This window comes from Delphinus delphis, chromosome 9 (assembly GCF_949987515.2).
Source record: "Delphinus delphis chromosome 9, mDelDel1.2, whole genome shotgun sequence".
Classification (NCBI taxonomy): domain Eukaryota; kingdom Metazoa; phylum Chordata; class Mammalia; order Artiodactyla; family Delphinidae; genus Delphinus; species Delphinus delphis.
In genome coordinates this window covers 38,447,837-38,473,422 of record NC_082691.1, presented here as the reverse complement: position 1 = coordinate 38,473,422, position 25,586 = coordinate 38,447,837, and the positions used below count along the sequence as shown (strand labels likewise).

General features: G+C 38.7%; 2 protein-coding genes across 2 annotated transcripts in view; one reads left to right on the top strand and one right to left on the bottom strand.

Moving 5' to 3' along the window:
• Positions 1 to 9,861, top strand: part of LRRC72 (leucine rich repeat containing 72) — a 41,241-nt gene extending 31,380 nt beyond the window's left edge. The window contains exons 8-9 of the mRNA XM_060019879.1: positions 8,682 to 8,709; positions 9,696 to 9,861. Of these exons, the coding sequence (XP_059875862.1) occupies positions 8,682 to 8,709; positions 9,696 to 9,861 (194 nt within the window). The remainder of the gene's footprint in view (positions 1 to 8,681; positions 8,710 to 9,695) is intronic.
• A 6,970-nt stretch (positions 9,862 to 16,831) lies between these two features.
• The window catches only part of ANKMY2 (ankyrin repeat and MYND domain containing 2), a 34,288-nt gene continuing 25,533 nt past the window's right edge, over positions 16,832 to 25,586 (bottom strand). Inside the window, exons 7-10 of the mRNA XM_060020420.1 lie at positions 25,258 to 25,393; positions 21,029 to 21,157; positions 19,861 to 19,990; positions 16,832 to 18,119 (exon numbers count right to left, since the gene is read on the bottom strand). Coding sequence (XP_059876403.1) covers positions 17,935 to 18,119; positions 19,861 to 19,990; positions 21,029 to 21,157; positions 25,258 to 25,393 — 580 coding nt within the window. The 3' untranslated portion in view covers positions 16,832 to 17,934. The remainder of the gene's footprint in view (positions 18,120 to 19,860; positions 19,991 to 21,028; positions 21,158 to 25,257; positions 25,394 to 25,586) is intronic.

Below are 25,586 nucleotides of genomic sequence, written 5' to 3'. Positions count from 1 at the left end.
GTCTTTTGTGTTTCCATACAAATTGTGAAATTTTTTGTTCTAGTTCTGTGAAAAATGCCAGTGGTAGTTTGATAGGGATTGCATTGAATCTGTAGATTGCTTTGGGTAGTATAATCATTTTCATAATGTTCATTCTTCCAATCCAAGAACATGGTATATCTCTCCATCTGTTTGTATCATCTTTAATTTCTTTCATCAGTGTCTTACAGTTTTCTGCATACTCGTCTTTTGTCTCCTTAGGTACCTTTTGTTGCAGTGGTAAATGGGAGTGTTTCCTTAATTTCTCTTTCAGATTTTTCATCATTATTGTATAGGAATGCAAGAGATTTCTGTGCATTAATTTTGTATCCTGCTACTTTACCAAATTCATTGATTAGCTCTCATAGTTTTCTGCTAGTATCTTTAGGATTCTCTATGTATAGTATCATGTCATCTGCAAACAGTGACAGCTTTACTTCTTTTCCAATTTGTATTCCTTTTATTTCTTTTTCTTTTCTGATTGTTGTGGCTAAAACTTCCAAAACTATGTTGAATAATTGTAGTGAGAATGGGCAACCTTGTCTTATTCCTGATATTAGTGGAAATGGTTTCAGCTTTTCAGCATTGAGAATGATGTTGGCTGTGGGTTTGTCATATATGGCCTTTATTATGTTGAGGTAAGTTCCCTCTGTGCCTACTTTCTGGAGGGTTTTTATCATAAATGGGTGTTAAATTTTGTCAAAAGCTTTTTCTGCATCTACTGAGATGATCATATGGTTTTATTCTTTCAGTTTGTTAATATGGTGTATCACATTGATTGATTTGCATATATTGAAGAATCCTTGCATTGCTGGGATAAACCCCACTTGATCATGGTGTATGATCCTTTTAATGTGCTGTTGGATTCTGTTCGCTAGTATTCTGTTGAGGATTTTTGCATCTATGTTCATCAGTGATATTGGTCTGTAGTTTTCTTTCTTTGTGACATCTTTGTCTGGTTTTGATATCGTGGTGATGGTGGTCTCATAGAATGAGCTTGGGACTGTTCCTCCCTCTGCTATATTTTGGAAGAGTTTGAGAAGGATAGGTGTTAGCTCTTCTCTAAATGTTTGATAGAATTCGCCTGTGAAGCCATCTGGTCCTGGGCTTTTGTTTGCTGGAAGATTTTTAATCACAGTCTCAATTTCAGTGCTTGTGATTGGTCTGTTTATATTTTCCATTTCTTCCTCATTAAGTCTCAGAAGGTTGTGCTTTTCTAAGAATTTATCCATTCCTTCTAGGTTGTCCATTTTATTGGCATATAGTTGCTGTAGTAATCTCTCATGATTCTTTGTATATCTGCAGTGTCAGTTGTTACTTCTCCTTTTTCATTTCTAACTCTATTGAGTATTCTCCCTTTTTTTCTTGATGAGACTGGCCAATGGTTTATCAATTTTGTTTATCTTCTCAGGGAACCAGCTTTTGGTTTTATTGATCTTTGCTATTGTTTCCTTCATTTCTTTTTCATTTATTTCTGATCTGATCTTTATAATTTCTTTCTTTCTGCTAACTTTGGGTTTTTTTGTTCTTCTTTCTCTAATTGCTTTAGGTGTAAGGTTAGTTTGTTTATCTGAGATGTTTGTTTCTTGAGGTAGGATTGTATTGCTATAATCTTCTCTCTTAGAACTGCTTTTGTTGCAACCCATAGGTTTTGGGTTGTCGTGTTTTCATTGTCATTTGTTCCTACGTATTTTTTGATTTCCTCTTTGATTTCTACAGTGATCTCTTGGTTATTAAGTAGTGTATTGTTAGCCTCCATGTGTTTGTATTTTTTACAGATTTTTTCCTGTAATTGATATCTAGTCTCATAACGTTGTGGTCGGAAAAGATACTTGATAGGATTTCAATTTTCTTAAATTTACCAAGGCTTGATTTGTGACCCAAGACATGATCTATCCTGAAGAATGTTCCATGAGCACTTGAGAAGAAAATGTATTCTGTTGTTTATGGATGGAATGTCCTATAAATATCAGTTAAGTCCATCTTGTTTAGTGTATCATTTAACGTTTGTGTTTCCTTATTTATTTTCATTTTGGATGATCTGTCCATTGGTGAAAGTGGGGTGTTAAAGTCCCCTGCTATGATTGTTCTGTTACTGTCAATTTCCCCTTTTATGGCTGTTACCATTTGCCTTATGTACTGAGGTGCTCCTATGCTGGGTGCCTAAATATTTACAATTGTTGTATCTTCTTCTTGGATTGATCCCTTGATCATTATGTAGTGTCCTTCTTTGTTTCTTTTAATAGTCTTTATTTTACAGTCTATTTTGTCTGATATGAGAATTGCTACCCCAGCTTTCTTCTGATTTCCATTTGCATGGATTATCTTTCTCCATCCCCTCACTTTCAGTCTGTATGTGTCCCTAACTCAGAAGTGGGTCTCTTGTAGACAGCATATATACGGGTCTTGGTTTTTATCCATTTAGCCAGTCTATGTCTTTTGGTTTGAGCATTTAATCCATTTATATTCAAGGTTCTTATTGATATGTATGTTCGTATTACCATTTTTTAATAGTTTTGGTTTATTATTGTAGGTCTTTTCCTTCTCTTGTGTTTCCTGCCTAGAGAAGTTCCTTTAGAATTTGTTGTAAAGCTGGTTTGCTGGTACTGAGTTCTCTTAGCTTTCTCTTGTCTGTAAACATTTTAATTTCTGTGTCAAATCTGAATGAGATGCTTGCTGGGTAGGGTCATTTTGGTTGTAGGTTTTTCCCTTTCATCACTTTAAATATGTCCTGCCACTCCCTTCTGGCTTGCAGAGTTTTCGATGAAAGATCAGCTGTTAACGTTATGGGGATTCCCTTGTATGTTATTTGTTTTTCCCTGCAGCTTTTAATAATTTTTTCTTTGTGTTTACTTTTTCATAGTTTGATTAATATGTGTCTTGGTGTGTTTCTCCTTAGATTTATCCTGTATGGGACTCTCTGCACTTCCTGGACTTAATTAACTATTTCCTTTCCCATATTAGGGAAGTTTCCAAGTATAATCTCTTCAAATATTTTCTCAGTCCCTTTCTTTTTCTCTTCTTCTTCTCGGACCCCGATAGTTCAAATGTTGGTGCACTTAATGTTGTCCCAGAGGTCTCTGAGACTGTCCTCAATTCTTTTCATTCTTTTTTCTTTATTCTGCTCAGCAGTAGTTATTTCCACTATTTTATTTTCCAGGTCACTTATCTGTTCTTCTGCCTCAGTTATTCTGCTATTGATTCCTTCTAGAGAATTTAAAATTTCATTTATTGTTGTTCATCATTGTTTATTTGCTCCTTAGTTCTTCTAGGTCCTTGTTAAATGTTTCTTGTATTTTCTCCATTCTATTTCCAAGATTTGGGGTCATCTTTACTATCATTACTCTGAATTGTTTTTCAGGTAGACTGCCTATTTCCTGTTCATTTGTTAGGTCTGGTGGGTTTTTATCTTGCTCCTTCATCTGCTATGTGTTTTTCTGTCTTCTCATTTTGCTTAACTTACTGTGTTTGGGGTCTCCTTTTCGCAGCCTGCAGGTTTGTAGTTCCCATTGTTTTTGGTGTCTGCCCCCAGTGTCTAAGGTTGGTTCAGTGGGTTGTGTAGGCTTCCTGGTGGAGGGGACTAGTGCCTGTGTTCTGGTGGATGAGGCTGGATCTTGTCTTTCTGGTGGGCAGGACCATGTCCAGTGGTGTGTTTTGGTGTGTCTGTGACCTTATTATGATTTTAGGCAGCCTCTTTGCTAATGGGTGGGGTTGCGTTCCTTTCTTGCTGGTTGTTTGGCATAGGGTGTCCAGCAGTGTAGCTTGCTGGTTGTTGAGTGGAGCTGGGTCTTAGCGTTGAGATGAAGATCTCTGGGAGAGCTTTTGCCATTTGATATTCGTGGAGCTGGGAGGTCTCTGGTGGACCAATGTCCTGAACTCGGCTCTCCCACCTCAGAGGCACAGGCCTGACACCCAACTGGAGCACCAAGACCCTGTCAGCCATACGGCTCAGAAGGAAAGGGAGAAAAAAAAAAAAGGAAGAAAAAAAGTAATAATAAAATAAAGTTATTGAATAAAAAATAATTATTAAAAAAAAGAAAAAAAAAGAAAGAAGAGAGCAACCATACCAAAAAACAAATCCCCCAATGGTAACAAGTGCTAAAAATTATACTAAAAAAAAAAAAAATCCCCAAACGGACAGACAGAACCCTAGGAGAAATGGTAAATGCAAAGCTATACAGACAAAATCACACACAGAAGCATACACATACACACTCACAAAAAGAAAGAAAGAAAATAATATATATATTGTTGCTCCCTAAGTCCACCACCTCAATTTTGGGACGATTTGTTGTCTACTCAGGTATTCCACAGATGCAGGGTACATCAAGTTGATTGTGGAGATTTAATCCGCTGCTCCTGAGGCTGCTGGGAGAAGTTTCCCTTTCTCTTCTTTGTTCACACAGCACCTGGGGTTCAGCTTTCGATATGGCCCCGCCTCTGCGTGTAGGTTGCCTTAAGGCGTTTCTTCCCTCCCCAGACAGGACGGGGTTAAAGGAGCAGCTGCTTCGGGGACTCTGGGTCACTCAGGCCGGGGGGAAGGAGGGGTACGGATGGGGGGTGTGCCTGCAGCAGCAGAGGCCGGTGTGACGTTGCACCAGCCTGAGGTGCGCCGTGCGTTCTCCCGGGGAAGTTGTCCCTGGATACCGGGACCCTGGCGGTGGCGGGCTGCATAGGCTCCCGGGAGGGGGGTGTGGAGAGTGACCTGTGCTTGCACACAGGCTTCTTAGTAGCTACAGCAGCAGCCTTACCGTCTCATGCCCGTCTCTGGTGTCCGGGCTCCTTTAAGCGGCCCTCTGAATCCCCTCCCCTCGCACACCAGGAAACAAGGAAGCAAGAAAAAGTCTCTCGCCTCTTCGGCAGCTCCAGAGTCTTCCCGAACTCCCTGCCGGCTAGCTGTGGCGAACTAGCCCCTTCAGGCTGTGTTCACGCAGCCAAACCCAGTCTTCTCCCTGGGATCCGCCCTCCGAAGCCCGAGCCTCAGCTCCCAATCCCCGCCCGCCCCGGCAGGTGAGCAGACAAGCCTCTCGGGCTGGTGAGTGCTGGTCGCCACCGATCCTCTGTGCGGGAATCTCTTCGCTTTGCCCTCTGCACCCCTGTGGCTGCGCTCTCCTCCGCGGCACCGAAGCGCCCCCCCACTCCGCCACCCGCCGTCTCCGCCCGCGAAGGGGCTTCCTAGTGCGTGGACACCTTTCCTCCTTCACAGCTCCCTCCCACTGGTGCAGGTCCGTCCCTATTCTTTTGTCTCTGTTTTTTCTTTTGCCCTACCCAGGTACGTGGGGAGTTTCTTGCCTTTTGGGAGGTCTGAGGTCTTCTGCCGGCGATGAGTAGGTGTTCTGTAGGAGCTGTTCCACATGTAGATGTATTTCTGCTGTATTTGTGGGGAGGAAGGTGATCTCCACGTCTTACTCTTCCGCCATCTTGAAGGTCTCTCAGCTGCTTTTTCAAACAAGAATCCAGTCAAGGTTCACGATTACATTTGGTTGTTGTGGCAGATTTCTCTTTTAAAATAGTCTTGGGCTTCCCTGGTGGCGCAGTGGTTGAGAGTCCGCCTGCCGATGCAGGGGACGCGGGCTCGTGCCCCGGTCCGGGAAGATCCCACATGCCGCGAAGCGGCTGGGCCCGTGAGCCATGGCCGCTGAGCCTGCGCATTCGAAGCCTGTGCTCCGCAATGGGAGAGGCCACAGCGGTGAGAGGCCCGCGTACCGCAAAAAAATAAATAAATAAAAATAAAATAGTCTTAAATTTTTTCCATGACTTTTTGTAGGGACCAGGCCAGTTACATTATGGAATGCCTCAATTTGTATGATTGTTTCCACAAAGTATAATTCAACGTGTCCCTTTATCCCCTATATGTCCTATAGAATAGAAGCAATGTCTGGAGGACACGTTTTGGATGCAGAAGGCTATAGCGTAGAGCAGTGGTTGTCGAAGTGTGGTCCCCAAATCAGCAGCAGCAGCATCAGTTAGTAATTTGCTACAGATGCACATTCTTGCCCCAAACAACATCTACTGAATTAGAAACTCAGGGTGGACCCAGAAAGCTATGTTTTAACAAGCCTTTCAGGTGATTCTGATGCGTACTCCCACCAGAGAACAACCAATGTAGAGGCAAGAACGCAAGGTTTAGATCAGATTCTCCTGGATTTGAACACCAGCTCTGCTAGTAATTACAATTTTTATTTTGGACATGAATTTGCTTCACCTTTCTGTTTTTTAAAATGGGGGTAATATCTTCCTTTGGCTGTTAGGATGCTTAATATGCAAACCATTGCAACACCTGATCTGACACATATCAACTGCATGATAAGTTGGACTGTTCTCTTGGTCAGCCACTTCCTTGTTTTTTCTTTTAGTTCATGTAAAAGCTAATGCTCAAACTGAATGTTTACTGGATTAGTGGGGGTAAGCCATGCTGTGGTAGGAAAGGAATCTCGGGATAGAAAATCTCCACTCTTAAAAATAGCTAATACACCCAGTAACAAGCAATATATGGTAACTCCCATCTGTTTTTCAGGGCTAGAGAGTTTTTCAGGTGTGAGGAGGATAGCTGATTGCTACCTTTAGTGCTTTACATTTCTTTCATATCAAACCTCCAAAAACAAAATTAGGGAAGAAAGGATAGGGAGAGTATTTCATTGCATTTGAAATTTTTTCTTCTTAATTCACATTCTTAATTCATAGAAAGGCTGACTATAAGCCTCCCCCAAATTGGCAGCATGACCGTAATCAATCTCCTCATTTTCTACAAACCAAACATATATAATAAAATTAATAAAACTCACTATGTAAGTTTTTAAAACTTGTGCCTTATAGTTTTTATAGTTTCTATATTTGTTCTTACTGTGACATGCACATTTAGGACTCTAAATTCTTTTATTGGAAATAAACTATTCTTGAAAATGTTTATAAAGCAATTGTAACACCACATTTTGATTTTATTATTCTTAACCCTAAAATGAGAAAGAAATCAATTGTATTCCAAATAGATTGAGAAGCAAGGACAACTTGAAGTTTCTTCAAATTTCAGGAACAAAATTAAAAGACACAATTGGAAGAAATATTTGCAATACATACAATAGGAAAAGTTAATGCCCATTATCTCGAAGGACTCCTATAAATCAATTTGAAAACTAGTCACAAAAGATACGGACATTTATAGAAGGAAAAAAATGTGATGTCTAACAATCAGCCTCACTAGTGAGCAAGTAAGTGCAAATTAAAACAATGAGATACCATTTTCATCCTGCAGGTAGGCAAACACTGAAAAGGTTGGTGAAGTTGAGGGGAGAAAAGAGCACAACTCATACTCTTCCAAGAAAGTTGAACCAGGGTAAACTGGTTCAACTTTCTTGGAAGGTCATATGGCATATGACAGTATCCACCCGTATATAAAATGTGCAACACATTCAACACAGCAATTAAATTTGAAATCTGTCTCCTACAGAAGTATTTGCACACATGAACAAAAATATATGTGTAAAGTGCTAATTGAAACTTTTTGTAATAGAAAAACAAAATCTAAATGGTCACTCATAGAATGTTAGCTTATGGCACATCCATACAATATGAACAATTGGATTTAGAATCATTCCGTGGTATATTTTGAGTACAAAAAAATATGTTGTGGAGTAATATAATGCAGAATAATGACAAAATTAGAATTTCGTCAGCAAACAAATCTTTGTGTATATGTATGTGCGTGAGTGCACGTGCATACGCACATAGGGGGCTGGAAGCATACATACAAAACTCTTAATGGTGATACTTCTGATATAAGGAATTGGACAGGTCAAAGGGAGATTTCACTTTTTACTATTGTTTATATTCATCAAAAGTAAAATGTGAGCTTTTTGTAATTAAAAATGTAGAAAGAATCTGGGGAGATGAAAAAAGACATGGGAGACTTGGGTTAGCCACTTGTGAAGGGAACGATGCCTTGAACCCCTCTCCTAAGGCAGAGGCTGTGTGCTCCCTGCTGCCTGTGAGTTGGCAAGAGCTCAGACTGTGGGCTTTGCTGGCCCAACAGGTGCTGGTACATTCCATCACTAGCCTGGCACTGGGCCTTCTGGAGAGGAATAAACAAAGTAATGACAGTCTCTAGAAGATACCATAAGAAATCCAAGCTTTGAGGACTAGCCTTTGAGCTCCAAAGCTAGGTAAGATGTAGATTCTTGTGATCTAGGATTTGTTTATTTTGTGTCTTTGAAGTTAATGCCAAGAATCCAAGAGGTTTAAACTGCCCTAAATATTTTTTCCTCATTTGGTCTATTAGTCCATTTACAGATGCATGTGCCTATCTGAAAAAAGAAAACGGATCCGTTTCCGCACATGAGACTGAGTATCTTAATTATAAAAATTTCCATTTGGATTCCGTTGGTAACTAAATTGATTGAGCATTTTGTTCTCAGAGTTTTGAGACGTGTATTGTATTAAAGAATTTGCCTTAAAACCTTAGACACACCTAAGGCACTATATCTGAAAGAAAATTTGAGTTTGAGGTTAGGTATCACGGCAATTTTGACCGATTGAACTATTTATCTAAATGATTGCTCAAAAACCAGAGAGCTATGCTCTAGACTTTTTCCTTTATAGCATTATTTCATTGTTTTAAAATGTTGACTAAACATTTGAAAAATACTAATTTAGAATTTTTCTTTTAGACTTTGCATTTGCGAATAATGTAGACAAGTAAGTGATTTTTAAACTTTACTTTTCTTACCAGATTATTTCATAATCGTGTTGATTCCCTAGATTATTCCCATTTCCCAAAATGGATTTTAATGGGTTAAAAAAATGACTAACTCTTCAATAGATCAGAAAAATTGCTGTCTTCCTGTGATATATGAGTTCAAACTATGTATTCATATTTGACATATTTAGATTTTTTAATATTATTATTATAACCTAAAATAAATGAAAATGTGGGGTGAGATGGAGGGAGAAGTTAGACAAAAAAGTTAAAAAAGAAAAAGACAAAATCTTGAAAGTAAGCATAGAAAAAAAACCTTAAGAATTACCTGATATTGTAAATGAAGGTCTTTACTTCTTTGTTTACTGTTCCCCTAAATATGTTCAGTGAGAGCAATTATTAACATTTTATATTCACTGGAATTTACATTTTCAAAAGAAATAGTTCATAAACTATGAAAAACATTAAATTTATGAATATTGATGAATTTTAAAATCATCATTCTGTTTTAATATTGCACTTAGGAATTTTTTCTTTGGATTCAGTCTTGAAAAACAGTATCTCCAAGCACTTTTACAAAATATAGTATAATATAGAGTTATATAATAATTAACTATTATTAATAATAATTATAATTAAAAGTTATAATAACTTTTCAATAAAATGTACATAAGATACTAATATGCATATGATATCTATATATATTTTTTAATCATTTCATTTAACCCCTGATTTGAAATATGAATGCTTGAATATGTGAGACCTATTATAGCTGATCCCAAATATATTCACTCTATTTTTAAAATAAACAATATATACAATATAATATGGTGTTACTTGTCCTGAAAGTCATTTGTCAGTAGGGCCCAAAAGTTATTTGTCAGTGGTACTACACTACAGATAAACGAAAAATATGGCACTGATTCACTTAAATTAAACATTGGTCTAACTGATTTTTTTTCTGACATAATTGCCATTTTTTCAGAACTATGTTTGATGACCCAGAAGATGCTGTTTTTGTAAGGTCCTTGAAGCGATCGGCAATGGCTATTACCTCTCTGAACTGGGACACAGTTCCAACACGAGAGGAAAAATACCTTGAAGAGAAAGACACAGAACCTGTCCAAATGCTCACAGTTACACTGAGATAATCCTTGGGGTTTCTAGAAATCCTAGTAGTTTTCAGTTATACATTAAACTTTCTGTGATTAGCATATTATATATTTATTGTGGTATTATTTGAAACATTTGAATGTAAACAGAAACACCAAGGAAAAATAATTCCTACATTTTGTTTCTTTTGAAGGAAAACATGTATATAGAAATGTATACAAGTCATAAGTGTTTTGCTCAAAAAAATTTCCAAAAGTGAACATGCTCATGTAACAGGCACCCTAGATCAAGAAATGGAACCTTACCAGCACTCAAAAAACCTCCTCATTCCTGTTACCAGTCCAATGACCTATTACTATCCACCCATCCTCCTGATTTCTAAACCATATATTTATTGTGTCTGTTTTTGAAAGGCATATAAATGGAATCATAGAAGTTGAATTTTTTTTTTCTGGCTTCTTGTACTCAACATTATAAAATTGTAAAATTGACCATGTTGTTGCCAACAGCAATAATTCCGTTGTTCTCATTGCTATATAGTATTCCATTGTATGACTACACCATATTGTATGACTTTCACTCTCACCTTTGGAGGCACATGCCAGTTCTGGGTGTGGGTTTATGATCTGTGGTTGGCCTACACCAAAGCACTCTGCTAGAGGGAAGGGAAAACAGAAAAGCTTTCAGCAGTTGCCTTGTGCTGAGACACAAAACCGGACATGTAAGGTAACCCAAAACGCATTGCTGATCTTCACCAGCTAAGCTAAAGCGCTAGATCTAAAGCTTATAAAAAGCAGAAGGGGGCTTCCCTGGTGGCGCAGTGGTTGAGAGTCCGCCTGCTGATGCAGGGGACACGGGTTCGTGCCCCAGTCCGGGAAGATCCCACATGCCGTGGAGCGGCTGGGCCCGTGAGTCATGGCCGCTGAGCCTGTGCGTCCAGAGCCTGTGCTCCGCAACGGGAGAGGCCACAACAGTGAGAGGCCCGTGTACCTCAAAAAAAAAAAAAAAAAAGCAAAAGAAGCAAGAGATGAAAACCCTAGAGGGAGTAGTGAACGGTCACTGAGAATCAGTGATCTCCTTCCCCCTGTGGGCACTTGTGATTCTGTGCACAGCCAGAATCTGCAAAGTCCGGTATGGTCCCTGGCAGAAGGTTGCAGCTGAGGAGAAGAAAAAGTTAGGTATTGATGTAGGTGAGTGGCTGATATTAAGGAAAAATGATGGTGTGTTGCTTCTAAGATTAGGTCATAGAAAGAATCAAAGTCTTCTCTTCCTCTCTCTCCTTATCACTTACTCTGCAGGAAGCCAGCTGCCACGTCATGAGGACACTTACACAGTCCTCTGGAGAGACCCATGTGGTGAGGAACTGAGGCCTACTTCCAGAAGCAAATAAGGAACTAAGTCTTCTGCCAACAACCAAGTGAGTTGCAAGCCATCCTCCAGACCCAGTTAACTACCTTTCAAGCAGATCTTCTAGATCCACTTTAAGCCACAGATGACTGCAGCCCTGGCTGCAAGCTTCACAGCACCCTCCTGAGAAACCCCAAGCCAGAACCACCCCATTAAGCTGCTTCTATTTCTGGCTGCAGAAGCTGTATGAGATAATGCTTATTGATGCTTCAAGCTGATAAATTTTGGGGTAATTTACTACGTAGTAATAGATTAGTAATACAATAACCCAGCCTAATCCATGGTGCTAGAAGTGTTTGTTGTAAGCAAGGATGCCTTGTGAAGCCCCTGTCAAGCTGAGAGGTATCACAGTGAAGTCTTCAAGGGTCCTACGGAAGCAGAGAGCTAGTTACTGGTCAAATAGTAGTTTCTAGGCATGCTACTGCATTCTAGAACTGGGAGCCTGAATTGAACTCATCATGAACTGAGTACCATTAGACCCACCAAGCAATAATGTTGGGCAGGTAAAGCAACAATCCATTTCATGATGGAAATGGTATATGTTGGCTCAGATTTAAGGTGGCTCATAAACTGCATAAGCAGTATTAATTTTTAATTAGATTGCAGTAAATTGAGGATGCGATATTGTAATCTCCAGGTTAACCACTAAAAGAATAGAAAAAGAATGTGTAGTCTTATATTTTATTTTATAAATTTATTTATTTTTGGCTGAGTTGGGTCTTCGTTGCTGCGTGTGGGCTTCCTCTAGTTGTGGTGAGCAGGGGCTACTCTTTGTTGCGGTGCACGGGCTTCTCATTGCAGTGGCTTCTCTTGTTGCGGAGGATGGGCTCTAGGCGTGCGGGCTTCAGTAGTTGTGGCACACAGGCTTCAGTAGTTGTGGCACGCAGGCTCAGTAGTTGTGGCTCACGGGCTTGGTTGCTCCGCGGCATGTGGGATCTTCCTGAACGAGGATCAAAACCGTGTCCCCTGCATTGGCAGGCGGATTCTCAACCACTGTGCCACCAGGGAAGCCCTGATATTTTATTTTTAATCCCACAATTACTGAAAAGGATGAACAATTTATTCCAATTACAAAAATATGGCTAACAAATTTTACTTAATCTCCTTTTTAGAGAACTAATGGAAATATATCTCATTTGTACAAAGAAAAAGATTTGCTTTAAAATGCGCTCCTCAATACTAGGCACTTTTTGTTCAAGAAAGAAGGGCTACTAGTGGTCATGATTGGAAAACATTATATTAAATACCATTTGCAGAAGAGCACAAAACAGAAGACATGGTCCTTACTTAAGTAATCTAAAACTCTACCAAAATTGAACACACAATTGAGAGGGTGTTTTTAATTAAGTTCTTAGTTTTAAACAACAAAGACCCATTCAAATGGGCTCAAGAGAAAGCACATTTATTTCAGGATCCATCAGATGATCTTATAGCTAAGAAACAGAAAACACTGATACATAGATTTGTGGAGGGTTGTGGTTTCAAGCTGAGGCTCTGGAATCAGACACATCTAGCTTAGCTCTTCCACTTACCAGTTATGTTACTTGGACAAGTTAGTTAATCTCTAGGCTTTGATTTCCTCTTATTTAAAATAATAATAATAGTTACTTCATAGAGTCTCAAGGATTAAGTTAGATCATGTATGTAACAGGTAGAGTGGCTTTCTCAAAGAAAGTGCTCAATACATGTCGGCTGTTAGAGGTGACCCTTGAACAACTTGGGTTTGAACTACTCGGGTCCACTCATATGCAGATTTTTAAAAATAAATATGTAGCACAGTACTACACGCTCCACAGCTGGTTGAATCCACAGATGTGAAACTGACAATATGGAGGACTGATGGGGAAGTTATACTTGGATATCGAGGAGAGTGGGCACCCCTAACCTCTGTGTTGTTAAAGAGCAGTTGTGCCCCTTAGGAACTATACCTACCATCATAGACTGAATGTTTGTGTCCCCTCAAAATTTTTACATTGAAATCTGATTCCCAATGTAATAGTACTTGGAGGTAAGGTCTTGGGGAGGTAATCAGGTCATAAGGGCGGAGTCTCATGAATGGGATTAGCATGCTTCTAAGAGGCCAGAGAGCTAGCCTGCCTTTTCTGACATATGAGGACACAGCAAGGTGGCCCTCTGTAAACCAGGAACAGGACACTCACCAAGAACTTGACCGTGCTGGTACCCAGATCTCGAACTTCCAGCCTCCAGAACTGTGAGAAATAAATGTTTCCTGTTTCAACCACCCTAATCTATGGTAATTTGTTTTAGCAGCTCAAACTAGGGCACCTGGTCTGTTAGGGTTCTTCAGAGGAACAGAATCAATTGGGTGCATGCATATATAGAGAGAGCAAGTTATTTTAAGGAGTTGCCTCATGGCATCGTGGAGGCTGGCAAGTCCAAAATTTGTAGGGCAGGCTGGTGTAGACTTGAAATTTAGGTATGATGTGATGTTTCAGTTTTGAGTCCCAAATCCACAGAGCAGGCATTTGTCTGCTGGAGCTTATTTTTGTCTGTAGTTGTTGGTGTTTCCATGTTGCTGGCTTCTTCTGCCTCAAATCTGCTATATATGAGGCAAAGAAAAAGCCCAGAGAAAAAAACAAAGGGTCATTGCCTGGATCCTGCAGGGCCTAGCCAATCTGCCCTCTTCTGATGGTTTTATATATGATGTTTAGGGTTTTTAGTTTTACTTAGTACAAGGAATAAGGAAAAGTATGTCTACTCCATCTTCCCAGAAGCAGAAGTGTTCAGATTTTTTTTTTTAAATGTAGTTGAATTTGTTTCCTTTTGTGGCTTCTGAGTTTAGTGTCACATTTAGGAAGACCTTCTTCATGCCAAAGTCATTAAGAATTTTTTCATGGTTTCTTCTGGAATTGATAATTTTTTTCACATTTAAATCTCATTCATTTGGAATCATCTTGCGATTAAGTAGTTTTATGTGAGTTTATGAACTATCGAGCTACATTGCCCTGAATTGATCAATGACATAGCGACCTGATTTATTCTAGACAAATTAAGATCACCATTTAAAAAGATGCCTTTATTGATTTATAAAACTAGAACTTAGTCCTTAAAGGCCATAGAAACTAGGCCAAGAGCCACCTTTAGGCGGGGGTGGGGGCAGAATCTCCTGTTTATCTGCTAAAGTAATTATTATGAAAAGAAATTTTCTTTTTCTGAAATTAAGATCTTGCTTTTCATCTATGCAAATGATGCTTTAATAGCGTCTTAATTTACATAAGCATGCATTAATCTCTATACAATTTCAAGCAAATACGAGGTTTTCCAAAATAAACATCAGTAAAGAGGTGCAAAAACACCTTGTACTGAGCTTCTTTTCCAACCAAAATAACTATAATCTAATCCAAAACTTGATGTGCCTTTGTACTTTTTCTAAGAGCATATAAATCTCAAAAATATTAATTTATGTGCCTTCATTTTCCTTTGTTATATTTACGTATATTTAACTTTTGAAATTTGATCCCGTTTGTTTTCTAGTTGTCACAAGATGTATTACTGATTCTTTGTTTCTGATTTATAGAAAGCCAGATGAGAAATTTGCTCATGTAACCAAACCCCATAAACCCAGTGCAGAGCCCAGGGGATTCAACATTTTCCCCTCCTTTTATCCCTCTCTTGTCTGTGTCTGCTCAGTGGCTACATTCTCTCAGGTACCTCTACCTGTCAGCTCTAGCAGCTCTGGAACTGAATCCCTGTAATTTATAATTGTCCCAAGGGAGAAACAAACAAACAAACATCCTCCCTCTTTGGCTTCAGGAATGTAAAATTTCTGAAAAGTATCCTTATTGGCCTAGTTGTAAACCATGAGAACTGGAAGACATCTACCTCCCGCTCAAGAAGGGGACTGATTTGCTTCAGAAGCAGGGGAGATGATCCTGAGAAGATAAAAACACTGCAAGAACATCTACTTTAAGAATTTCTATTAAGTTTAATATCCAATAATATTAAAACTCAAGTAAACTCATCTACATCATGATGACTAAAATCACTCATCTTTTTAAGAGCCTAGGGATTATCTACCACATCCTGTAAAATAATGGCTTGTCTTCAGAGCCCTATTATTATCTTACATCTGCAGAGAAACTACAGTGATGGTAACATATTAAGAGCGTACAATGTTGTAGTCAAAACTGCAGACCTTGTTGAGTTCCAGTTCTGTATTTTTGGATACATTAGTAGACCTCTTTAGACTTTAGCCTCCTTATCTGTGTTATGGGGATAAAAATAAAGTCTACTTCATGGGGTTGTTGTGAATATTAAACAAGATAACTTCAGGGATACAGTAACTTTCAGTGGTAGCTATTATTACCACCTATTGGATCAAAAAGCAGAATCCAATTTCCTAATAAACCCACTGGCTGATTTAATATTCTATTACATCTGCTCTAAGTATAAGACATATTGGAATAGTAAGGCTATTCTTATCCTTTAGGTCTATTTTTGTTTAAGAAGTTTCTTGATGGCATATTGAAAAACAAAACAAAAAAACGGGTAACACCTGTTTTGATGGTGTTATAATGGAAACATCTATTTTTGGTTATTTATGACAAAGGAAGGGAGTATAATGAGAACCAACCTCATTTCTCTTAAACTCCATCTTCTGACCACCCCCTTTTTTTTTTTTTTTTTTTTGCGGTACGCAGGCCTCTCACTGTTGTGGCCTCTTGCGGAGCACAGGCTCCAGGCACGCAGGCTCAGCGGCCATGGCTCACGGGCCCAGCCGCTCCACGGCATGTGGGGTCTTCCCGGACCGGGGCACGAACCCGTATCCCCTGCATCGGCAGGCGGACTCTCAAACACTACGCCACCAGGGAAGCCCATCCACCCCTTTCTTGAAATACATCCATGGAAATTTTGATATTGACATGGCTTATATCTAAAGTTCCCTTTGTCCAATTGGAAAGTTACTATTAATGCCAGTTGTAGCTTTGTTAGAGTTCTGATTCATATTAGCATTCATTTCAATGAAGGGAAAATTACCTCTACGTTGCCTCATCTCTTGACTTTCCTATTCCCTTCTGCTGTTTCATAACCTTCCATGCTATCCAAAGACAGGGACCATGATGATACCACACACCCAGAAAATAATTAGAATCAGGGAACTCAGGTTAAAAAACATACTTGTGGAAGAGGAAGGCCTGGGAGGACTATTTTTCTGGTCAAAGATAAATGTTTATCAGTGTGTAGATTGAGGTACCTTGATGAGTGAAAGGAGGCTCATCATGATTGACAGGTTCAGGTAAAATCTGCCTGTAGAATTCCTACCCACTTAACTGTGATTTACTCACATGAAGTCTTCCTAGAGCAGCATGGTACAGGGTGTGCAGAAGATGTATGTGTTGGCACTGGGAGAAAAGTAACTGAGTGTAAGGAAGAGGAAAAGCAGCAAGACAGAAAAATCTAATCAGTGAAATGAGGCGAGAATTCTAGTCATTTTGATTTGCAATTGTGAATATTAAAATAATTATACTGTGTTCTCCAGTATTTGCTAAGTTTCCTAAAATGTTTTAAGTTCTCTAGTATTTCTTTAATATTTGCCACCCTCGACAGCAAAACACTATGAAACAAGATGTGAGGTGGCGATATCAGTAGGCACAATTTATTTTACAAATCAACACAAGAAACTTTGAAACACAGCACTATCTTCAGATCTCATACTCTAGCTTTATTTAAACACTCAGACACTAAAAACTGATGCCAGGACAGTCTATAAGTGACAGTTACAAATCAGTTTGTGGACAGGAAGAGCCATATGAAAAGCTTACAGGAAGGTAAAAGCCTTTCAAGTGGAAAATGGCACATGAGTTAGTTTTATAATTGTGGACACAGTATGTTTAGCCTTTGTTTAATTGACAGTTCCGTCAGGTATCTTTTTAAATGCACATGCTGAGATAACTGTGGCTATGCCTTAGTTCCTCCTGGGGGATTTGACATTTCTGAAGGTACAAAGACTGTAGATAAAACACCACTGCAGGAACTATATAAAGTTCAGGCTGCTCAGGATAAATTCTGTAGAAAAACTACAATTAGGTGAACTATGGCAAAGATCCTTTAACATGTAGCTTTTCTTCATTTCATTGCATCTGTTTTTTTTTACCATCTTTATTGGAGTATAATTGCTTTACAATGATGTGTTAGTTTCTGCTTTATAACAAAGTGAATCAGCTCTACATATACATATATCCCCATATCTTCATTGCACCTTAATAAGTAGAACTTCACTATTGTAAATGCTATTTATATGCATTTTATTTACATATAAGTTATGATTCTTTTAACTACCCATCTCTATGGCTATAAAATTTTTCTTTCCTGAAAATCTCCTCTCTCCTACAACTGTTCTGCTTGCCTCTGTGTTCCCTAAAACCTATATTTCTTCTTTAAAAGGCGATTTATTTTCCTATGAGAACAACTGCTGGGAAGCCTGCCTCAGAAAGGGAATAGAAATGTTTCTCCTACATTTTGAAAAAAAATTTTTCTCCCTAGGAATATGTGACCAATTATTGAACAGAATCAGTAGGAAATTAGGGCTTGGTAGACAGAGCTTTGCTGGAGAGCACGTATTCTGTGAAATGTGGAATCCTGCCACAGTGCCATGCAGGTGTGGAGGCAAGGAGGACAGTCTCGTGAGTTTTCCAGCTGCCCGCCAGGGTGAGGACTGTCCACGCTGGCACCTGCTCCGGCTCTTACTCCTCGGACTGCTGTGGACCTGCAGGAGCATCCTGTAAGCATTCCAGCCCAGCACCACTCTGAAGAGATTCTCTCTCCCCTTCCACAGAATCCTTAGGATTGCAGTCCTCCTGGGAGATTCCTGTTTCAGCCTCCGGCTGCTCTTCATTAACACAGTTAGAATTGACATTAAGTTTGCCATCTGATAAAAAGAAAAAAAGTGAGTCATTTTGTTCCTACCATGTGCTGGACACTCTTCTAAGTACTTTACGTGTATTCAATCATTTAATCCTCATAACAACCATGAGGCCAAGTATCATCTCTATTATCATTTTTTACAAATGGAGAAACTGAGAAGAGAGGGGTTTGTTAACTTGCTCATAGTTGCACCGCTAGGAGAAGAACAGAACTGGCATTTGAACTCAGGCCTTGAAATCAGGATTGCTGACTGGCAAAATCCACATTCGAATACAGTTCTGCCATGAGTTAGCTTGATGTGCTTGGTTAGGTAACTGCCTGTACAAGGCTGTTTCCTTATCCATAAAGTGGTGCCTAATAAAGCCTATCCTACATCTGTGGAGAATAAAGGTGTAGAATGGTGTGTGATACGGGCTGATGTCTAACAGCCAGGAGTTCCCATTCTACTGACTGTCCTCCCATATGGCTTCTCTAGTACCTGTCAACATAAAGGATATACAAGTTTGGTTCAGAAAACGGGAGAACGCACGGCAGTCAGAAAGCCTGACTATTCTCTTAACAATTTATTTCTAAAAATTTAATTTTGTATGAATTCAGCTTTGTACCAATCATCCGTTCCCACTAGTAGTGTTTCTCCACCAGGTGGTAAAGTGGACACAGTCCCTTGAGGGGTGGAGATGGACGTGCTTAGTGTTAGAATCACCTGGGCAGTGCTTTCAAACTATCACTCCCCAGAATGTGCTATATATCCTCTGGGTAGTGTGGGCGGTTCTCTTCTCCAATGTATGAATCATTGCTCAAACAACTCACTGTTCCTGATGAAAATGAGTCATATACTTCAGGAGGGAGGGAGAGGAAAAATAATATGGAACTCACTGCCCTCACACTTGTAGAAATTTAATTTGTTCAAGTTAATTTGTAATTTATAGATTTACTCTGTAATTTCACCTGAAGCTTCATAGTTAAGAAATTTAAAGGCTTCCGACCTTAAAATTTTTGGGTAGCCATTAGGGGAAATTTAATTATTTTCGTATTCAAAGACCTTAAAATCCTTTGTGAGCAAAATATAAGTAACAACTCGTTAAGAGTGCATGGTTCCAGGGCAGTCTCATGAGTCATAACGTAGAATGTGGAATAAACGATATTCCTCAGAATCTTTTTTTTAAATTTAATTTAATTTATTTATTTTTGGCTGCATTGGGTCGTTGTTGCTGTGTGCGGGCTTTCTCTAGTTGTGGTGAGTGGGGGCTACTCTTCGTTGCAGTGTGCGGGCTTCTCATTGCAGTGGCTTCTCTTGTTGTGGAGCACAGGCTCTAGGCGCGCGGGCTCAGTAGTTGTGGCACACGGGCTCAGCAGTAGTGGCTCGTGGGCTCTAGAGCACAGGCTCAGTAGTTGTGGCCCACGGGCTTAGTTGCTCCGCGGCGTGTGGGATCTTCCCGGACCAGGGTACGAACCTGTGTCCCCTGCACTGGCAGGCAGATTCCTAACCACTGCGCCACCAGGGAAGTCCCATCCTCAGAATTTTATGTCTTTCATTTTCTAGTGATAGCTAGGCTGACTACAGTCTTGTACATTATCCCAGGGACTCAAAACAGGGATGCATTTAAGCGTGATCCTTATGTTGGTTAACCCCAAGCTTCCTTGGTCCCCTGAGAAGACTCGGTTCCTGTGTGTCCTGTGTTAGTATCATTGATTCTTCCTTTCCCCACTGACCAACAGTATGATCTTGCTTTTTATACACTTACTGTTGTCCTCTTCACTCTTTTCTTTGGCAGCCTCCAACTGTTGCTTCTCATAAATGTCCTTGAGACTCTTACAGATTTTCTTGTGTGCAAACCAATGTGTTTTCTGGCAGGTTTGATCGCAATATATTACCTGAAGGCAATTGTACGTTTATTTTCAAGAGGTGTAATCGCATAATTTTTCAATTATGACATTCAACCAAGTACTGTGCTGTAAAAATGTTAACTTTTCTATGCTTTATTTTAAATGACCTCCTGCTGGTCCAAGGAGGATGAGAAACACATGGAACACAAGTGCCCCAGCCAACCCCAGACATGAGAGAAAAAATAAATGATTGTTGTTTTAAGTAAAATATTTTAGAGTGTTTTTACATGTGGCAGTAGTTAATCAATATAGATGGTCACATTTAATTCTCACAACTCTAGCCCGATTTCACACATAAGGAAACTGAGGCTCAGAGAAGTAAGTAATTAAAGGAAATGAAACTGGAGAAGTAGGTTATAGCAGAATATGATAGGTTACAGAAGAATATGCTGAAGAATTTCAACCTTAAAAAACAAGAGGAAATTAACATAATCTATAGGGTAAAGTGAATGTATAGACGCATGCATGTGGGTGACATTTGTATGTGAGAAGAAGAACCCATTCAGATATGCCCTTTATAAAGATAATTCTGACAGAAGTGGGTAGTAATCCAGAAAGCTTAAAGATTCGTGACAGTCAGAAGGGAGTTGTAGTTTTACAAGGAAGAGCTGATGAAGAGATTGTAGTTAAAGTCAACATCAGAAGATTTAAGACTGCATATTTAGAACTGTTCCATTGTAGGTTCTCATATCTGCACCAGTCTCAGTCCCCTATGGATAATTTTTCTCTTGTTTTCTCATATTGATTCATTCATTCATATTCTTTCCTTTTTGGGGGTAGTCAGCATAGAAGTTGGGCAGCCTGGGAGTTTGACAGAACATAGAGAGGGCACAGAACTACATTTATCCTGTAGTTCTCTTCCAAAATTATTTTAAAATATTAGATGCAATACTTTATATCTAATGGATTAGAATTTATTAGAAAACAGACATCAACTATTATATTTACAGAATATTAAAACTCAATTATCAATTTGGATGAAATCTAAACCAGATGTCAATGAACTGAAAAGAACTTCATTCTTACCATTTTGCACACTGAGCATCTTTTACTTGCTCCTTTTTCTCCACAGGTGGTGCAAAATTCAACATCCACGAAACCCACCTGACCAGTGATGGCTTGGGTAAGTACAGAGAATGCAGTGGGATCAGAACCCTACAGTGGGTTAGAAGAGGAGGAAAAAAACCTCTGAAATCACCATTGAAAGACTACAGAGAAGACATGTCAAGAACAAGAGACAAAATTATTAAGGCGAGAGACTGCACAGACTATGACAAAATGATAGATGCCTTTCTGAGTACACCTTTTTCTATACAAAGTACATGGCAGGTAAGTCATGGATCCAAATATTCAGAGAGAAAAAAACTGGCCTTATTCTAGAATAAAAGTATTTTTTCAATTAAGATTATTCAGTAAGCACACAAAGATTTCAGATATATGACAATGAGCTCAGAGTGGAATTTCCTTCTGAGAATTAAGACAATATACATATTTTGAGGGACAATTTATAGGGCACATCACAAATGTTTATCTTAATTCTTAAAAGTTTAGTGCAATTTAAGTGTTTTAAAGACTTTAAACTATTTACTTGATGCTGGTCTGCAATTCTAATAGTTAAAAATTATCACCTTTATTACTGAAATGTTCCAAACTCTTAAAATTAAAAAGACATAGATGTGATTGCATTAGGGTATTAAGAAAAACCAAAAAATATGAAAATTATCATATGGCTACTGAAAATCAGAATGGCTTGCTAAAGAGGAGTTATGAAATTTTTTTACATGGGAAATTATAAGGGCAAATATTTATCTGCCTGGGATAATGCTATTAAGACCTATTTGAATGTTTATCAGCCTAGCATAATACTATTAAGACCTATTTAGAGCAATTACAGGGTATCGAGCTGTCTTACCTACTCAAAACAGTTCTTGTTTCTGAGTTTTTCCAATTTGCTTCTTTATTCCCAACTAAATTTTTGCCAATTTTCATAATTTAAATTTTCATTTGCCTTTTCTTCCTAAGTTTATTTGTTTTAATATTACCTTATCAATTGTACACAACAGAGCTTTACAAATACCACCTTGGAACATTGTTTTACACTGTACTCATTTTGAAAACCGCCTTACTCCTCCTGAAAACAAATGATGACTGAGTTTCCTTTCACATTCAAGGGCTGAGAATTCTCTTTTGGAATGAAGATAGTATAACAGTGAGAAAAAAATAGTGAAATAAAACCTCAGATACTAGATATAAGTTAATAATTTCATAAGGAATGAATGTCTATGGCAGTTGTGCTCAGAAGAGAACTTGTTAAAAATTCAGATTGATCTATACTTTCTAAATTAGAATCTCTAAGGATGTGGTCCATGTACCTGCATTATTACAGGTAATTCTGAAACATACTAAAAGTTTGAGAATTACTGGTCCTTAAATGTTACAATGAACACTTATTAATCTATAAAATTATTCTGCCTTAAAAGTAGAGTATTTGATCAGACAACAGTCTGGCCCACAGAGTATGATATATTCAACAGATTTTACAACAATTACATTTTTTTTTTTTTTTTTGTAAAAGTGACTGAGACATGTTCAAAATCTCCCCCACAACAGGACTTTTGTGGGAGTCAGAAAGCAATGACATTCTCACAGATGTAACTGGAGGTAAAACTAAAGGATTTTTTGCTAGAAGTATGGCTGTTAATGTGAACTATTGCTTCAGAAAAAAATTGACGGTACAGTAGAGTAACCCCATGAAATCTTTCTTGTCACAGTTGAATGACAAGAATTCTTCCTTGCTGTGCAAAATCTTGTCATCTACTTTGTTAAATAAGAATCTGTTTAGGCACCAGAGCTCCACCTATAGAAGATAAGCAGCCTAAAAACGAACAGGATGCTTTATTCAATGTATCCTATAAAATCAGAGACATTAGCTAGCCTTCCAGATGTTAAAATACACACTGTCAATTGAGAAAGCAAAATATCTTTAACAGTTATCATCTGTTACAATGCTGGAGCAGCATTTCTTAAGTGTAGCCATGCCTCACACTTCCTGCTGAATTCTGTCACAGGTGGAAGCCAGAGTTCCACAGTAGGCGGAGGGAATCAAAACCCCTCCATGAGGGCCCAGGCATCAGCACTGTCAGAAAGGACCATAGGGGACCCTCGTGGCAGCCAGCCATGAGAACCACCATGGCACGGGACAAGCTTAACACTGCTTCAGAGGCTTTTGAACTTGCAGGATACCGGAAGCCATTAGGCAGTAAACAGTGGCTATCTGGGACACTCACAACCACAAGCATTGCAGATAAATAAAGTTCTCCGGAGAGCAGAATATGTAACTCTTAAAGAACAAAAATGTTTAAAGAGAGAAAATTTTCTAAATTGCATTAAATAAATACTATCTTTTTACTGATGGCTCAGATCACTAGGATAAATATCAATCACACACCATACACTCTAACTACATTATTTTATGATACAGGGTTAAAATGGATTGTTGAGCCTTACACTAACCTGCTTTGACTTTTTAAAAAATACTCCAGGCTGCTAGTTTTAGTTTTTGTTTTCTCCCTTGAAGGTACAATGTCAGCTACACTTGTTAGTGCTGGAAATATCCCACAGCAGCCACTATTAATTGCTTCTCTGATAGCCATTCCCCCAACTCCTTACTAACAGAAACATAATTTAGTCAGAGCAGCAGTGTTTAGACCAGCCAAAAGCATTTCCCCAGAATATCCATTTCTCCAAAATACTCACTTCCACCTGTGCCACTAAGAGCACAGGTCAGCATGCGTTTCAGGGAGAGCTTATGTTTTCCAGCTACAGACCGATTTCCTTTGCTTGTCTGCCTAGGATAGGAATGTGAGCTTGGAGGAAGAGCATGAGAAGCCTTGCAACTCTGAGGTCATAAGCATGTGTATGATAATCTGTATGGCTAAAGAATATCGGGTGGAAAAACAGGAAAGTATTTGGGTCCTCAGTCCATTTCTGCGCTACTGTGCCCGATCTGGTCTGCCTACCTTTGGGCTTCTGAGTATATAAGAATAACTAAACCCTTATCTATTTAATTCATAGTTGGCTGGAGTTTGATATGCACAGCCAAAACACATTCATAATTGATACACCACCCTCATAATTTGCTAACTTGAATCTTCCAAAAGCTTAAACACCAAATAGCCAAGCATATTAAAGAGCAAGGGGAAAGAATCTCTATGTGAAATCATGGAGAGCTCTCAGGAATAAATCAGTGCATGAACTTCATGAGATCATCTTGTCTGCTTAGGTCTTTCTTCTTCCATGGTTCTGAGTCGGTTAAGTCAATGTATAAAGGAACACCTGGAACCCATTTTTAGTCCTGATTTTTCAGACTGAGAATGATGTAACAGCCTAGAGAAGGCAGAGAAGAACCAACATTGCCAGATGGAGGGAGGAAACCAGGGATGGGAGTAGTGTCAGGATCAGTTTCTTGCCTAATAGACAAAGGCTGATAAAGGATTTGATTGAAATGCGTAAAAGCATAACTGGTGTAGATAAGGTAAACTGAAGCCTATTCAAAACAGGGAAGGCAGGGAGTGTCTTTCATACTACTTAAATAAATACATGACAAAAGGGCAGTAAATAATTTAAAGAATAGATAATAAAGTTAAAATTTACTTCCCATAACTGGCAAGTATAAATAGCTTTTTTTTAACGTATGGAAAATTTATAAAATCAGAGGCATTAAAGTAGAACATAAGAAGCTGGGACATCCTTTGAGATTGTTTAGCAGGACACACAATGAGCCTTCTCATGACTTATCCTCTCACATCCCCTGACAGGAAACCATCAACGCAGACATTCAATTCCTACTTTCATCTAGTATGGGATTTTGTACTGGTTTTTCACACACTACACCTGAACAACTGTGGATCTGTATCACATAGTGGATGTGTACCCACTGTTAAGGTTTCACAGAGGCATTAAAAATGTAAGTATCCACTGTAACAATCTATATTCTGACATAAGGATATACTGTTTATTAAACCATGAACCATATAAATGGAAGAAGAGGATTGAGAGAGGGGAAATGGATAAACAGAAACAGTGTTAACAGGCAAACCTATCTCCATGTTTGCTTCTGAAGTTTTTCTAAAATAATAAAGAATTAAGTCTTTATTAAATAAATAAATAATGCTAAAGAGAACATGACTTTAATTGTACAAAATATGGTGATTAGGTCTTACTGATAGAGTTAACTTAGTTGCGAAGAGCCTTACAATTTCAACAGGAGCAATGCTTCGCACCAGCTGCTGGAGGAGTGTAGCTTCACAGTAAGGAAATTTTCTGATACTTTCTCTAATGATCTTTTCTTGATATATTGGAAAGCCATCAGAAGGTCGGCCTTTTAACAAGCTGAAAGATATTTTTTAAAAAGTAACTAGAGTTACTTTTTAAAGGAGTTGAGTTACTAAGCATTTCCTCCCAGCTGAACCCATGAACTTTGAGTAGTTTCTTCTTTGCTGCATAAGATTTTCATTGGGTCTTCACATCATGAGGATAGACTCAATTCAGATTGCTGCTCTACCTGCGCATTAGGCTAGGCCTT